The sequence below is a fragment of the Pieris brassicae genome, chromosome 1 (genome assembly GCF_905147105.1).
Source record: "Pieris brassicae chromosome 1, ilPieBrab1.1, whole genome shotgun sequence".
Classification (NCBI taxonomy): Eukaryota; Metazoa; Arthropoda; class Insecta; order Lepidoptera; family Pieridae; genus Pieris; species Pieris brassicae.
In genome coordinates, this window is record NC_059665.1 from 21,562,373 (window position 1) to 21,580,999 (window position 18,627).

Below are 18,627 nucleotides of genomic sequence, written 5' to 3' on the forward strand. Positions count from 1 at the left end.
TAAATATCTAGAAATACCATTGATACATAGTTAATGACACATGTAAATTAATAAAAAAAAAATTTCATTACAAGAATCTAGGTAAAATAGCAAATGTATTCTCGGACTTTCTTTCTATGTGCGCATTTAACATTAGCTCGAACGGTGAAGGAAAACATCGTGAGGAAACCGGCTTGCCTATTAGATTGACAAATGATCCTGAAACAGATTCGGAAACCTGAGGTCCAGACGTAAAACTCTGTAACGTAACGCAAACGTAAATTTATTTAAGTTCTCGTATATATATATATATATTTTTTTTTATTATCAGCTATGCGACGTAATTTCTCGATGGGAAACGGCTCTAAGGGAAAAGGGCTCCGGAAAATTCGAAAACTCTCGAGTGATTCGTTTGACGTTCAGAAATCGACTTTACTTCAAGAGTTCCGTTCGGACGGAGACTGATAAGGAGAGACTGCTTCTGTGCTATCAGGTTAATCAGCAAGGTATGTTTAAATGGACGAATTGTATTTGTTCACAATTATATTAACACATTCTTTCATAATCGATTTATAAATTGTAAATTAATTGGTCTTTTGTTAACATGGCTTTTACACATTAAGAAAACACTTTTTAAACGGATTGAAGCTATGTATATATATTATAAGTTAATAATAATACATAGCTTCAATCAATTTAAAAAGTGTTTTCTAAATTAATTGGAATTTGAAGCTAAACAAGCATACATTTTGTATAACGATATTATTTTTCATATGGTTACTAACAAAAAAAAACATACCAATTTTTAAAAGGCCGGCAACGCACTTTCTGGCAATCTGAGTGTCCATGGTCCATCACTTAACATCTGATGCACCTCCTGTCCGTTTGCCTCCTTTTAACGATAAGGATATTCATGAAAATAATTTCTTTAAAAGATCTTTTGTTTTAATTTTTATATATTTAAGATTTAAATGTTTTTTTTTTAATATTTTAAATTAACATACAAGTTTGTATATTTTTGCAGTGGTAGCTGGCAGATTCCCCGTAACTAGAGAATTGGCGGCGGAACTCGGTGCCCTAATGGCCCAATTGGACATGGGCGACTACAGCGCGTCCAACACTCAACACAATCAGCCGCTTGCGCATCGATTCTACCCTTACAGATATAGGGCGGGGCTAACTAATGACGAGTTAAGGTAAGAAACTATTACGGTCTTCTGTGAACTGTATATTTTTACTTTTTAAGACTGTTTTATTTAGCCATTAATTATAATACTTATTATAATTATCTTGTAAATAGTGTAATATTGTTTCTATATATGTGTGTGTGTTTTAAAATAAGTGTTTGATGATTTGCTATTTTAAAAGAGTACCGAAAGTTTTAACCCCGGCTTTTTCTCTCGGCCTACATCCTCTGTCTTCTTTGCCGATGAGTCTAGATCTACCTATTTAAATTTAATGACCTGGAATAAGTGATGATTGTATCCAACAATAAAAATATCTTATTTTTACGAGCTAGCAAGAGTTTATTTGAAAATGAACGATCATGAACAATATTCGAGAACTTTCTATGCAGGTGTGGTGTTCTATAATTGTCGTACGGCATTATAGAATGTTCATTTTGAATTTGAGAAGAATCCGACGTTTCCTGTCTTTCCCGTATCATTCCGTCCTTTTCCTAGAAAGCTCACTCTAGAATGTACCTTCATGATATTCTATACCATAGGTACACTTTTTCTGAAACAGCCTGACAAATGTTTCGGCATCCTAAAAACGAGGGTAACTTTATGCAAATACCATTTTTTTCTTGAAACGGCCATTACTCACGTTTCAGCTTGCTGAAAACGTCTCAAACTTGTAGAAAAATCGAGAAACATTTCATTCAATCCACCTTAGTGACAATATATTTAAATTTAAAAAATTGTTTATTTGTATATCTGTTAAATTTATTATTTATGCTCTTATATCATATTCATCTTAGAGAGATTGCAATTAAAATATAGTTTTTAAGTCAATATCGTTCATATTACAGGGACGTTGAAGAAAAGCTTCGCTCAAAGTGGGTAGCCCTAAAAGGGCGTAGTACAGCGGACTGTGTACGAATTTACCTCAACTGTACCAGAAAGTGGCCTTTCTTTGGAGCCACACTGTTTCAAGCTAGGGTAAGATATTGATGTGATCACTGGCATTTTATGGTATCAGCGTGAATCTTTTATTTTAATACAACTACACATTCTAGTCGCAAGCGTGTACTTCTGACATTAATTTTCTGAACAACTTCCACAGATTATAAAAATGTGACCTTGTACAATGTAAAGACTATCTCAAACAGGTTTTATTTTTGCATAAAATGTGTATACAATTTACGTAAATGTCTATATGATTTACTCTATAATTGTAATATTTCGTATGTAATATATTTAAAGTGACTCAAGATATGATCAAAACATTCAAGTTATTTGATGTTTATAGTATTTCTAAGTCAAGCTTCCGGCTCGAAGGACCAAACTTAGGTTAATCGCTGTTTTCGATACCTTATTGTGTCAGTATGTTTTGAAAACGTTTATTGTTAAGAAGACAAGGGGAGTTAAACATGACAAAAGTATTTTTTGACATTTATTATATCATAACTTACATATTACATGTACAGATAATAAATCATTATAGTAAATGCCAATTGTAAAAGTGTTAAAAAATTTATAAATATTGTTACGAGCTAGGGGATCGGATAGAAAATGCCGTAGATTTATTCAAGGGTTTATTTTTCACTTATGCACACTTCACATAGTACTTTATCACTTGTATTCGCAGTTTATCGCTTCGGTGTTTCTCTCTTGTTATCGCATTCAAAACTTAAAGTGACTAGTCGCGTTTCGGCTCGCTTATATATCCCTGGGAATAATTCTAAACAATATTCGAGAACTCTCTAGGCGCGCTGCTACTGAGTAGCCATTGCACAATTCTAGAACGTCCGCACTCTTTGTCTCTTTCGCACGTTACTCCGTCCTTGTCGTACGGCGTTCTAGAGTGCTCAGTCTAGTTTCGAGAAAGTTCTGATCTTCGCTCTCTCTCTCTCTCTCTCGTATCATTTCGTCTTTGTCTCACACCTAGAAAGTTTGGTTTAGAATAGTCCTTCATCAAAGGGGTATACCTAGGCCTGAAAACGCCTGAAAACGGGTCTCCTAAAAACTGCACCACTCTACTACACATGTTCTGAAACCGACTGAAAAAAGGTTTCAGCTTCCTGAAAACTAGGGTAACATTATGAAAATTACAATTTTCTAATATGTGATTGACCCTCTCCTGAAACGGTCACAAATCATATTACAGCCTGCTGAAAAGTTCTCTAACTAGTGGAAAAATCTAGAAACATTGCAGTCGACCCGTCTTCGTAACAATATAAAAAATGATTTAGCAAATCAAAAATTTTACATTTGACACACTCTCTCTTAGCTCGAAATTGATATGTGTGTGTGTGTGTTCACAGATAAAACAGCCGGACCTCTCGATGGCGTGGCTGGCAGTGTCTGAGGATGGGGTGACCGTACTAGAATTGGCCTCCATGTCTGTTATAGGCCGATACGCCCTCAACTCTATCGGCCTCTTTGGTGGATTACAGGTATATTGACATTACTACGGCGGGATTCTCGTATTTCAAATCTCCTCTGAATCTTACCTTAGTTCCAGGCGTTAGGTTTCCATATCTGTCTCTTCGATAATTTTTCTGGATAACCTTTTCGTTTCCTTACGGTGTCATCCTTCAAGGTTAATTGCTCAAATAGAAGGACAAACACGAGACTTCAAACACACAAGAATTGTGGCTCGTGTCTACAACCATTATTTAGGCCAATGTATAAATCGGAAATAAATAAAAAAATTATTCTGCAGGTTTGTTGGGGGGCTATTTTCCAGAAGCAAAAAAAAGTTATTGGTATTGCATTAAATGATTAATTTTCTTTTTCAGGACGACCTGATGATGCTGATAGACGCTGAGGATTCTACTAGTCCCGTTCACAAGATGTTGATTAGCCTCAATAAACCTAGAGTAAGTTATTTATATCACTAGTAAGGCATATAATTACTCAAATATATCTAAGTTCATTTCCGAACCAATTCGACTTAGAGTTCAAGAAAAGAGCGTACCCATTCTTGAAAGGCCGGCAACGCACTTGCGAGCCTTCTGTCTTCTGCCTTCTTGAAACTGAAACTAATTTTATTCATATACTATATATCAACGTCAACAGAATTGTTAACAAGCATTCCAATAAAACATTTTAAGCTAAACAATTAAAATACAAAAAAATATATTTAAAATGTGATTTTCTTTAGAATTAAACACATTTATGATTCAGTATCCGTGTGTGACGTTACTAACATTGTCATCTAAATAAATCTGAAGAAAAAAAAACCTCTCTAGGTTAGGCATGACCTCAGATTTATTTATCTACTTCATTCATCATTTGTGTATGTAATAGGCAAGGATAGTTCACATAGAGAGTCTATTGGTGCACAGCCGGGGATCGAACCTCAGGGATGAGACTCGCAAACTGAAGCCACTAGGCCAACACGATTTACTCATACTAAAATGACGTGTAAATTCGATAATCACTAATCCCATATTCACTTCCAGATGGTAGAGCTGACCCATCTAATAGCGGACTACAAGAACACGCACCGACCCACAGGCACCGGGACGCCCCAAATGAACTCCCTCACCCGAAACGGAAGCCACCGGTCCATACGTAAGCCATCCACGTTGCCACACGTCCATCACACCCTCAACTCCAACACCACCATGACCCTGGGGTCGGAGAGGAATGCCACATTAACCCTTTCCTCACACACCTCGACCTTCAATCACCTGGAGAGGGCAGTGTCTCACGGACAACCGGATATTTTGAAATCCACTCCCGATCACAAGAAACGTGCGCACACGCAGGATGGGATTGCGTGATTTTAAGCTCGGACGGATGTTCCGTAATTTTGTATAGGAAGGGTTTTATTATTATGTATTATACAAAAACTCGAGTTAGAATTATGGTTACTCTGTCTGCTATTATATATGTCACGGAACAACATATTCGATTAAAAATTACATACAAATATAACTCGATTTCTGTATAAAACAAATTGTCAACTAATAATGACATAGTGCACACATTAAACGATTGTGACGTTACAGTGACAAATGTCATTTGTCAAAACCAAAACGAGCGTGACATTTCTAAGTTCGACATTTTGACAATTACATTTGTTTTACAAGTGTCAGCAAATCCTAACAGTAATGATTAGACTTTTTTTTTGCCAAACACTCAAAAGCTACGCGATAATTATTTATTATGGCAATTATTTTTTTATGTGCTGACTGTATTTTAATTGACCTCAACAATTAAGAAAAAATATTAACGTAATCAATATGACAAATCGATAAATACGACGAAAAGCGACGTTCACTAAATACCTCATATTACGTAGCCGGCTCTTCGCCTTGTATTATACTCATTATTTTGTATAAGTTTTTCGGCTTAGTGCTTAAAATGTGTGATTGTGTGTTAGCTCGGATTCAACGGTAATATTTAGATTACTTCGTTTACATTGTTAATGAAACAAAAGCTATTTGATAGCCTATTTTAATAACAAAAGTTAACAAAAGATAATTGAGTAATCTACAAACCATTATGCAAAAGGAACCTTCGTTTTTACGTGACAACATCTAATCAATCGATGAACGCCGTCTGCTCGCACGAAAACGCGACATATTGTCCCGTTACGCTTATTGTCCCGTTACGCTCATAGTCTGCTAGCGCCGCATCTGTTTCTCTTCTACTCCATTGTCCTATATGTCCATTCAAGATAGTGATGATGCAATAAAATCATTCAATGTTATTCATAACAGTATGCAATCGTTTCATCAATGCTATGACGTTGTCACGTTGAACTATCGTCCGTAAACCAACTTTACAAACAAACATATAAAACACATTAGAAAAGATATTTTTTTTTAATTTTCTCATAATTTGCTTCTAAATGTTGCCGTTTAATTACTTCATATTATGTGCAGGGTATAAGCTATAGACACTAGATCCAAAGAAATAGTATTGTTTTAGAGGTGCTTATTGCTTGAGAATTTACTTCGTACTGAAAATGACGCTATTTCTGAAAGTTTTCTAAAAAATATTTGCCTAAACAGTATTCAAGTCGTAATCAAATTTCACTGCCAAGTGTAAATATATTAATAAGGTTCAAATCTATAGTCTAGACTTTCTTGTATAAAATGACTAAAATTAGTTAAGTTTAACACTAGCACAAACTTCGAATATTCTATAGATTTTACCCTTATTCTTGACGTTCAACATTTTACGGTTTTGAATCACCAATCCTGTTTGTCTCGTGAGTTCTTGCATTAAAGAAACTTCGGATTTAAAATATCCTTTACAAAAAAAGGAAATACAGTGTAAACTCTGTATAACGTCACTGACTGTGCATTTTATGGGGTCGTTAAATAGAGAGAAGAAAAACGTAATAATCCATGACTCCTACTTATTAGTCAAGGTCAACAACGTTCTACACGAGCAAGCAAATCCTATTTGTAAACAAAATAACGCATTTCTTAGAAAGTCCGTATGCATAATAAATCGTACACAACTCCGCAGTTTTTACTATTTGTAGCAACATAAAAAGTACTTTATTACTCAATTGTTGTCGTTATTGATAGTGAAATGCTATGTTGAGTGTCATTGTATGGAAGTCACGCTAAATCAACCAAAGCCAAGTGATTCCAACGCTTTAGGGAGTTTGTCGTTAAAACTAGAGGGGTTACATAGAGTTCACACTGTACTTGGAAATACTTAAATATATTTTGTAACTAAAGCTTACCAAACGTTTAGAAAATTGAGCGGAAAATCCTTGCTTAATGGCTAATGCCATTACAATGCTCTACAACCAACTACAAAGTATTAACACTAGACTGAAGTAAAATAAGATCTTCAACGAATCTCCTATAGAAAATGTACGAATTTTACAAATTCAAGGTCTCGGGCCTCGCTTGGAAATCGGAAATCTCGTCTGTATATGTTTGATCGTAAGTATAGTTTAGTATTAGTGGATTAAAATTATGTGCGGAATAATGCTAAAAGTAGAATTTTCGATACATTTAGTCACGATAAAAGTAGTGAAATATCGAATTTCCTAATAACAAAGAAATATCGACCAAATCTGCTTTGTATGACGCGCAATTTTGATTTCAGTATTAAATAAAAAATATTTGACATAACATCGCAACCGCATTGTTAATTTTCTTTTGCAGTTTTAATTAAATTAATTTTTAACTAAACCTATACTAAAGTCAAAATCGCGTGTCAAGTTAGTGATCTTTATTGTATTGCACTTTTTGCATCACACCTGTTAATATTATTGTAAAGAATAATGTATAATACGATTAGTATTCTAATATAAGTTGTATAGAATGGCTATTATAGGTAATTTATTATAATTTTAAATGTCATTTTTGGCCTAAATAATGCCTATAATGTAGAGCCTAAATTTTGTACTACAGAATGAATGCTCGGTAATTTTTGTTTTTACGAATCAATAAACGTGTATTGACTATGACAAGGATTTTTATTATTCACCGTAATGAAATGTCTGAACCACGTAATTTCGGAATAGAAATGACTTGAATATTGGTTTATTAAGTTGTTTTAAAAAACTTTATTTCTCATTACAAAATTATATTTTATTTACGAGCGAGATACACGTCCCAATTTTAGTCCACTACAGTCACTTTGACATGCATTTTTAATACCCCTTTGAATATGTCAAACACGCCAATATTCCGAATTTTAGATGGCAACCGATTAAACAGTTGCACACCCTCGCACCCAATCGACCTCTTCAAATAATTTGTACGCGGCTTCGGCAAGATAAGCAAACTCGCTCGACGAGTGTTGCGTGTGGTTGTGTCGTTGATCTTTTTAAATGATAAGCCACTATGAAGAGTGCCATTCAATTTTTTTTAAATTTACTTACCACGTCATACATAGTACAAGTTACAAGCTATCTTTTGTAAAATATATGACAGTATTGGTTAACATAAATAATAAACGATTGTGACGTTACAGTGACGTTACGTTGGCCGCGCGGGCGGCATTAAATTTATTGTTTGCTACAGTAATTGGATCGTCCGGATCCGTTAGAATGTGTCGGGGCCTCCTACGAGCCTTTTTTGTCGGGAAGGGGTAATAGTTGATGCTATTACGCACCAGCGGATTGGGATGGTGTTTAGCCTTGTCAAAGTGGCGTGTGGACGCCAACTTCATCCATTGGGCTATGGTAGGGAGCTCCAGGTCGTGGTGGAGATCGACGTTTCTCACATAGAAGGGCGCACCATTCATGAGAATGTCATGCACGGTCGGATGCAGGCCTTGTACAGGGTCACCTTGTGTCTGAGAGACATGTGACTCCTTTTATTTAGGAGGAAATGGAGGCGAGAGAGGACAAAATAGACCTTCTTGCGAACGGCGGCTATGTGCTTACGGAAAGACATGCTATCGAGCGTGACTCCTAGATATTTGACGGACTTTTGCCATGGGATGGCTTGCCCGTATAGGGTTACCTCTGTCTTGAGGTGAAATTTATCCCTAGCGTTAGCACCGGGGTTGCCCCTGGCAAAGAGAACTGCTACGCTTTTCTCGGGATTGATTTGGAAGCCCCATTTCCGAAACCATTCGCCTAACGACGTGGTAGCGGTCTGGAGTCTGTCCACAATGACACCTCTATCTTTGTGGGTGGTATAGAGAGCGGTGTCATTGGCATAGAGGGCTGTATGCTGTAATGTAGAGCACATTGGGAGCCCTAGGGATGTCGCCGGTATACAGCGTGAACAGAAGGGGTGAGAGGACCGAGCCCTGAGGGACTCCGGCCATGATGGGGCGAGGAGACGATAACGTTCCTTCTACGCGATAGCGCATTGAGCGGTCGGACAAGAAGTCGTGTACGATACGCACGAGTCTTAGTGGCACATTGAGGTGGTAGAGCTTGTAAACCAAGCCGTTGTGCCAGACCTTGTCGAAAGCTTTCGCTATGTCGAAGAAGAGCGCACCCGTGGCTCTCGGTTTCAGGGAGCTATTCATCCCGGAGAGGATGTGCTCCGTGATTCGATGGACTTGATGAACGCACGAGTGGGCCGGCCTGAAGCCAAACTGCTCATCGGGAATGAGCCCCTTATCTAGGGCAAAATCTAGGAGGCGCTTTTTAAATACCTTCTCGTAAAGCTTGCTAAGCGTATTGAGAAGGCTGATGGGGCGGTAACTGGTGGGATTGTTACGGGGATTGCCTGGTTTATGAATACCAATGACAATGGCCTCTTTCCACTGCGCCGGGAAGGTGCAGTTTTCAAGGAGGCAATTGAAAATGGCCACTAGTAGGCATAGCAGATAGGGCGGGAGGCACCGGAGGACCTTGTTCGAGATGGCGTCGAGACCTGGTGATTTACGAGGCAGTGAACTCTTTATTAGAGTTTTGACCTCGGCGATCGACGTAGGAGGGAGCGGCTCGGGAGGGAGGGGCAGTGCTACGATGTGTTCGACCTCGCGGTCCACGTGTTCGACGTGCGCCGGGTCGCTATGATCGAGATACGGGGTGCACTGCTCCACTAGGTTGACGGCTAAGCACTCGGCTTTTTCGTCGTCGTCGAATGCGTCAGGCAGATTTGGACGCTTGAGAGGGGGCATGGACGCCACCGTGTCGGTTTTAAGGGAACGCGCGAGAGACCAATAGGCCGTGTGCGAAGGTGACAATTTGCTGGTAAGACGGTCCCAGCGTTCCTTTCTAATTACCCGCATGCGCTCTTTGACTCGGCGCTGCGAGGCGCGTAGTGCTCTGCGGTTTTTGTCGGTCGGTGCTCTGGCGAAGGCGCGAGTCGCCGCGATCTTCTCGGTCAATAGACGCCTCGCGTCCGGGGCAAGCTCCCAGCGTTGAGCGAACTCATCTGGGACCTTCCGGGACGACTCGGCGACCTTGGTCTGAATGTGATTGGTGACCGAGGAGATCGCGTCTAACGCGTGATCGGACGAGACTAAATTTTCGGGGACATTTGGGAGGGCAGAGGTGTCGGCGGGCTTGAGGGCCTCGTCTAACTTCTGCCAGTCGACAATGGACTTGAACCTCTTCTCTCGAGTGTTAGGAGGGCCGAATTCAAAGTGAACCGGGAAGTGATCCGAGTCTAACTCGTGTAACGTCTCTACGCTTCGCGGCTGTAGTGCCACGTTAGGTAAAACCGCTACGTCTATGACGTCCGTTGAGAGAAGGCCGTTGCCTGTTATGCCACGGCGAGTCGGTTGTATGGGGGCAATGCCGTTGAAATTGAGCACGTCTATAAGCCTATTGAGGGCTAACCCATAGAGTTCTGTTTTGAGCTATTCCAGTCCCCGTGTTTGCTATTGAGATCCCCGACTAATAAGACCGAGGGGCCCATCGCAAACAGGGTTCTGAGATCGCTCTCTAGTATGTCCTTGGCGGGAGGGAGGTACACCGACGCGATAATAATCGGCTGATGGCCGGTCATGGCTACGCGCAACACAGAGCACTCTATGTTGGTAAGGGAGGGCGGGTCTAACGGCGAGCAGTGAAGCGCTCGTCTATAATAAATGAGCGTACCGCCTTTCGCCGTAGGTTGGTCGTTTCGCACTACGTTGTAATTCGCGAATCTGGGAGCGCGAACGCTGGGCTTGAGGAAAGATTCCTGTACTAGGAAAATATCTATTTGGTGGCGAACGAGGAAATCTCGAACCAAATCTGCCTGCGGCTTGAAACCGTTTGCATTAAAAGTCACTACGGACAGTGATCGAGCCTTGATCCTAGACGTGGTCGTAGCTATTGCGGTGTGGTGGAGTCTGCAAATTGCCGCACGGACTTAAGGAGCAGGACGTGCTCGATTACTAGTTGCTTCTTGTCTTCCGCGTTATTGGCGGATTTGAAAGCCTCGGAGAAGGCGACAAGAGCGTCTATGTCTAACGCGTCTACGATGCTAAACGCGAGATTTAAGGCGTCGCGGACCTTTTCTGATTCCGCGGCGGCCTCCGCCGTGTGGCTGAGGGCTTTAGCTGGAGGGCTCACCTTGCGTGTGAGCCTCTCCGTTATGACGGGGGTCGGCGCCGGCGCCTGGGAAGGCTTCACGGGTGCCGATTTTGTTGGCAGAGGCGGGAAGGCCTCTGACGTGAGCTGGGGAGGGCCCTCCGTAACGGGGGGCTTGGTCCAGGCACTATTTTTAGGAGGTGGGGCCGGCGCATACGTGGGCTTTGCTCCCGCGCCACGATGGACCGCATCGCGCCCCGCCGTGCGCCCAAACGCTGGCTTATGCGCTTTGGGGGCACGAGGGCACCCGCGATAATTCGTTGTTGCCCGCAAAGCACGCACGCCGGCGGCTCAGCGCACGGAAACGTTCTTTTGCAGTCCGCCGTGCCGTGGTCGCCTAGGCACTTTACGCACCGTGCCCTAGCGAAACAGTTACGGGCCGCATGCCCGTAGAGTTGACAGCGGTGACACTGTCGTGTGAAGGAATGTTTGAGGGGGGTTTCAACCCTCAGCCCCGAGAGCTTGCAACACTCTCGTAGGCTAAAAATCTTTTTCCCACTCGAAATAGGATCAAGAACGGCGAGCACCATATCGTACTCTTCCTTTGTCGTTCTTTTGAGCATACGGAAAACATCCCTTACGGGGTATCCCTGCTCAATGAGGTCCGATTGGACAATCCCGGAGTCTATCTCCTTGGGAATGCCCTTAATAACTACCCTTAGAACGCGCTCCTCGGGTAGGGGGAAGGTGTCGCCACCGATACCTTCAGAGCGAAGGTATGAAGTTAAAAATCGATAAATACGACGAAAAGCGACGTTCACTAAATACCTCATATTACGTAGCCGGCTCTTCGCCTTGTATTATACTCATTATTTTGTATAAGTTTTTCGGCTTAGTGCTTAAAATGTGTGATTGTGTGTTAGCTCGTGATTCAACGGTAATATTTAGATTACTTCGTTTACATTGTTAATGAAACAAAAGCTATTTGATAGCCTATTTTAATAACAAAAGTTAACAAAAGATAATTGAGTAATCTACAAACCATTATGCAAAAGGAACCTTCGTTTTTACGTGACAACATCTAATCAATCGATGAACGCCGTCTGCTCGCACGAAAACGCGACATATTGTCCCGTTACGCTCATAGTCTGCTAGCGCCGCATCTGTTTCTCTTCCACTCCATTGTCCTATATGTCCATTCAAGATAGTGATGATGCAATAAAAATCATTCAATGTTATTCATAACAGTATGCAATCGTTTCATCAATGCTATGACGTTGTCACGTTGAACTATCGTCCTTAAACCAACTTTACAAACAAACATATAACACATATAAAACACATTATAAAAGATACTTTTTTTTTAATTTTCTCATAATTTGCTTCTAAATGTTGCCGTTTAATTACTTCATATTATGTGCAGGGTATAAGCTATAGACACTAGATCCAAAGAAATAGTATTGTTTTAGAGGTGCTTATTGCTTGAAAATTTACTTCGTACTGAAAATGACGCTATTTCTGAAAGTTTTCTAGAAAATATTTCCCTAAACAGTATTCAAGTCGTAATCAAATTTCACTGCCAAGTGTAAATATATTAATAAGGTTCAAATCTATAGTCTAGACTTTCTTGTATAAAATTACTAAAATTAGTTAAGTTTAACACTAGCACAAACTTCAAATATTCTATAGATTTTACCCTTATTCTTGACGTTCAACATTTTACGGTCTCGAAAAAAAATGCACTTTTGAATTACCAATCCTGTTTGTCTCGTGAGTTCTTGCATTAAAGAAACTTCGTATCCTAATAACAAAGAAATATCGACCAAATCTGCTTTGTATGACACGCAATTTTGATTTCAGTATTAAATAAAAAATATTTGACATAACATCGCAACCGCATTGTTAATTTTCTTTTGCAGTTTTAAATAAATTAATTTTTAACTAAACCTATACTAAAGTCAAAATCGCGTGTCAAGTTAGTGATCTTTATTGTATTGCACTTTTTGCATCACACCTGTTAATATTATTGTAAAGAATAATGTATAATACGATTAGTATTCTAATATAAGTTGTATAGAATGGCTATTATAGGTAATTTATTATAATTTTAAATGTCAATGTTGGCCTAAATAATGCCTATAATGTAGAGCCGGCGTTTGACTGCGTTGACCACGATACTCTCATTTGTATGTTGAGCCACTATGGTATTCGTGGTAAAGCTCTCGCGCTTGTCCTTTCCTATCTTTCAAACAGACAGCAAAAAGTAGAAATTAGTGGTTCGAGATCATCTGGATCAATACTGAAAATGGGCGTGCCGCAGAGTTCCATATTGGGTCCCACTCTCTTCTACATACAGTTATTCGTTTCATAACGATTAACTAAATCATGGGAGTTACACTCCGAGAGCATAGCCAGACGCAGGCACTCTCTTCTACATACAGTTATTCGTTTCATAACGATTAACTAAATCATGGGAGTTACACTCCGAGAGCATAGCCAGACGCAGGCACTCTCTTCTACATACAGTTATTCGTTTCATAACGATTAACTAAATCATGGGAGTTACACTCCGAGAGCATAGCCAGACGCAGGCACTCTCTTCTACATACAGTTATTCGTTTCATAACGATTAACTAAATCATGGGAGTTACACTCCGAGAGCATACATAGCCAGACGTAGGCACTCTCTTCAACATACAGTTATTCGTTTCATAACGATTAACTAAATCATGGGAGTTACACTCCGAGAGCATAGCCAGACGCAGGCACTCTCTTCTACATACAGTTATTCGTTTCATAACGATTAACTAAATCATGGGAGTTACACTCCGAGAGCATAGCCAGACGCAGGCACTCTCTACTACATACAGTTATTCGTTTCATAACAATTAACTAAATCATGGGAGTTACACTCCGAGAGCATAGCCAGACGCAGGCACTCTCTTCTACATACAGTTATTCGTTTCATAACGATTAACTAAATCATGGGAGTTACACTCCGAGAGCATAGCCAGACGCAGGCACTCTCTTCTACATACAGTTATTCGTTTCATAACGATTAACTAAATCATGGGAGTTACACTCCGAGAGCATACATAGCCAGACGTAGGCACTCTCTTCTACATACAGTTATTCGTTTCATAACGATTAACTAAATCATGGGAGTAACACTCCGAGAGCATAGCCAGACGCAGGCACTCTCTTCAACATACAGTTATTCGTTTCATAACGATTAACTAAATCATGGGAGTTACACCCCGAGAGCATACATAGCCAGACGTAGGCACTCTCTTCTACATACAGTTATTCGTTTCATAACGATTAACTAAATCATGGGAGTTACACTCCGAGAGCATAGCCAGACGCAGGCACTCTCTTCAACATACAGTTATTCGTTTCATAACGATTAACTAAATCATGGGAGTTACACTCCGAGAGCATAGCCAGACGCAGGCACTCTCTTCAACATACAGTTATTCGTTTCATAACGATTAACTAAATCATGGGAGTTACACTCCGAGAGCATAGCCAGACGCAGGCACTCTCTTCTACATACAGTTATTCGTTTCATAACGATTAACTAAATCATGGGAGTTACACTCCGAGAGCATAGCCAGACGCAGGCACTCTCTTCAACATACAGTCATTCGTTTCATAACGATTAACTAAATCATGGGAGTTACACTCCGAGAGCATAGCCAGACGCAGGCACTCTCTTCAACATACAGTTATTCGTTTCATAACGATTAACTAAATCATGGGAGTTACACTCCGAGAGCATAGCCAGACGCAGGCACTCTCTTCAACATACAGTTATTCGTTTCATAACGATTAACTAAATCATGGGAGTAACACTCCGAGAGCATAGCCAGACGCAGGCACTCTCTTCAACATACAGTCATTCGTTTCATAACGATTAACTAAATCATGGGAGTTACACTCCGAGAGCATAGCCAGACGCAGGCACTCTCTTCTACATACAGTTATTCGTTTCATAACGATTAACTAAATCATGGGAGTTACACTCCGAGAGCATAGCCAGACGCAGGCACTCTCTTCAACATACAGTTATTCGTTTCATAACGATTAACTAAATCATGGGAGTTACACTCCGAGAGCATAGCCAGACGCAGGCACTCTCTTCAACATACAGTTATTCGTTTCATAACGATTAACTAAATCATGGGAGTTACACTCCGAGAGCATAGCCAGACGCAGGCACTCTCTTCTACATACAGTTATTCGTTTCATAACGATTAACTAAATCATGGGAGTTACACTCCGAGAGCATAGCCAGACGCAGGCACTCTCTTCAACATACAGTTATTCGTTTCATAACGATTAACTAAATCATGGGAGTTACACTCCGAGAGCATAGCCAGACGCAGGCACTCTCTTCAACATACAGTTATTCGTTTCATAACGATTAACTAAATCATGGGAGTTACACTCCGAGAGCATAGCCAGACGCAGGCACTCTCTTCTACATACAGTTATTCGTTTCATAACGATTAACTAAATCATGGGAGTTACACTCCGAGAGCATAGCCAGACGCAGGCACTCTCTTCAACATACAGTCATTCGTTTCATAACGATTAACTAAATCATGGGAGTTACACTCCGAGAGCATAGCCAGACGCAGGCACTCTCTTCAACATACAGTTATTCGTTTCATAACGATTAACTAAATCATGGGAGTTACACTCCGAGAGCATAGCCAGACGCAGGCACTCTCTTCAACATACAGTTATTCGTTTCATAACGATTAACTAAATCATGGGAGTAACACTCCGAGAGCATAGCCAGACGCAGGCACTCTCTTCAACATACAGTCATTCGTTTCATAACGATTAACTAAATCATGGGAGTTACACTCCGAGAGCATAGCCAGACGCAGGCACTCTCTTCTACATACAGTTATTCGTTTCATAACGATTAACTAAATCATGGGAGTTACACTCCGAGAGCATAGCCAGACGCAGGCACTCTCTTCAACATACAGTTATTCGTTTCATAACGATTAACTAAATCATGGGAGTTACACTCCGAGAGCATAGCCAGACGCAGGCACTCTCTTCAACATACAGTTATTCGTTTCATAACGATTAACTAAATCATGGGAGTTACACTCCGAGAGCATACATAGCCAGACGTAGGCACTCTCTTCTACATACAGTTATTCGTTTCATAACGATTAACTAAATCATGGGAGTTACACTCCGACAGCATAGCCAGACGCAGGCACTCTCTTCAACATACAGTTATTCGTTTCATAACGATTAACTAAATCATGGGAGTTACACTCCGAGAGCATACATAGCCAGACGTAGGCACTCTCTTCTACATACAGTTATTCGTTTCATAACGATTAACTAAATCATGGGAGTTACACTCCGAGAGCATAGCCAGACGCAGGCACTCTCTTCAACATACAGTTATTCGTTTCATAACGATTAACTAAATCATGGGAGTTACACTCCGAGAGCATACATAGCCAGACGTAGGCACTCTCTTCTACATACAGTTATTCGTTTCATAACGATTAACTAAATCATGGGAGTTACACTCCGAGAGCATAGCCAGACGCAGGCACTCTCTTCAACATACAGTTATTCGTTTCATAACGATTAACTAAATCATGGGAGTTACACTCCGAGAGCATACATAGCCAGACGTAGGCACTCTCTTCTACATACAGTTATTCGTTTCATAACGATTAACTAAATCATGGGAGTTACACTCCGAGAGCATAGCCAGACGCAGGCACTCTCTTCTACATACAGTTATTCGTTTCATAACGATTAACTAAATCATGGGAGTTACACTCCGAGAGCATAGCCAGACGCAGGCACTCTCTTCAACATACAGTTATTCGTTTCATAACGATTAACTAAATCATGGGAGTTACACTCCGAGAGCATAGCCAGACGCAGGCACTCTCTTCTACATACAGTTATTCGTTTCATAACGATTAACTAAATCATGGGAGTTACACTCCGAGAGCATAGCCAGACGCAGGCACTCTCTTCAACATACAGTCATTCGTTTCATAACGATTAACTAAATCATGGGAGTTACACTCCGAGAGCATAGCCAGACGCAGGCACTCTCTTCTACATACAGTTATTCGTTTCATAACGATTAACTAAATCATGGGAGTTACACTCCGAGAGCATAGCCAGACGCAGGCACTCTCTTCAACATACAGTTATTCGTTTCATAACGATTAACTAAATCATGGGAGTTACACTCCGAGAGCATACATAGCCAGACGTAGGCACTCTCTTCAACATACAGTTATTCGTTTCATAACGATTAACTAAATCATGGGAGTTACACTCCGAGAGCATAGCCAGACGCAGGCACTCTCTTCTACATACAGTTATTCGTTTCATAACGATTAACTAAATCATGGGAGTTACACTCCGAGAGCATAGCCAGACGCAGGCACTCTCTTCTACGTACAGTTTTTCTTTTCATAACGATTAACTAAATCATGGGACTTACACTCCGAGAGCATAGCCAGACGCAGGCACTCTCTTCAACATACAGTTATTCGTTTCATAACGATTAACTAAATCATGGCAGTTACACTCCGAGAGCATACATAGCCAGACGTAGGCACTCTCTTCTACATACAGTTATTCGTTTCATAACGATTAACTAAATCATGGGAGTTACACTCCGAGAGCATAGCCAGACGCAGGCACTCTCTTCAACATACAGTTATTCGTTTCATAACGATTAACTAAATCATGGGAGTTACACTCCGAGAGCATACATAGCCAGACGTAGGCACTCTCTTCTACATACAGTTATTCGTTTCATAACGATTAACTAAATCATGGGAGTTACACTCCGAGAGCATAGCCAGACGCAGGCACTCTCTTCTACATACAGTTATTCGTTTCATAACGATTAACTAAATCATGGGAGTTACACTCCGAGAGCATAGCCAGACGCAGGCACTCTCTTCTACATACAGTTATTCGTTTCATAACGATTAACTAAATCATGGGAGTTACACTCCGAGAGCATAGCCAGACGCAAGCACTGTCTTCTACATACAGTTATTCGTTTCATAACGATTAACTAAATCATGGGAGTTACACTCCGAGAGCATAGCCAGACGCAGGCACTCTCTTCTACATACAGTTATTCGTTTCATAACGATTAACTAAATCATGGGAGTTACACTCCGAGAGCATAGCCAGACGCAGGCACTCTCTTCTACATACAGTTATTCGTTTCATAACGATTAACTTAATCATGGGAGTTACACTCCGAGAGCATAGCCAGACGCAGGCACTCTCTTCTACATACAGTTATTCGTTTCATAACGATTAACTAAATCATGGGAGTTACACTCCGAGAGCATAGCCAGACGCAGGCACTCTCTTCAACATACAGTTATTCGTTTCATAACGATTAACTAAATCATGGGAGTTACACTCCGAGAGCATAGCCAGACGCAGGCACTCTCTTCTACATACAGTTATTCGTTTCATAACGATTAACTAAATCATGGGAGTTACACTCCGAGAGCATAGCCAGACGCAGACACTCTCTTCTAC

The 18,627-nt window shown here is 40.5% G+C and overlaps 1 protein-coding gene across 4 annotated transcripts in view; it reads left to right on the forward strand.

The window, feature by feature from the left end:
- The window catches only part of LOC123707471 (uncharacterized protein CG43867), a 258,717-nt gene extending 251,133 nt beyond the window's left edge, over positions 1–7,584 (forward strand). For all 4 annotated transcript variants that reach the window (XM_045657538.1, XM_045657548.1, XM_045657558.1 and 1 more), the window contains 6 exons: positions 311–485; positions 1,004–1,175; positions 2,012–2,141; positions 3,467–3,598; positions 3,944–4,024; positions 4,610–7,584. In XM_045657538.1, coding sequence (XP_045513494.1) covers positions 311–485; positions 1,004–1,175; positions 2,012–2,141; positions 3,467–3,598; positions 3,944–4,024; positions 4,610–4,933 — 1,014 coding nt within the window. In that variant the 3' untranslated portion in view covers positions 4,934–7,584. The remainder of the gene's footprint in view (positions 1–310; positions 486–1,003; positions 1,176–2,011; positions 2,142–3,466; positions 3,599–3,943; positions 4,025–4,609) is intronic.
- The last annotated feature ends 11,043 nt before the right edge of the window (positions 7,585–18,627 follow it).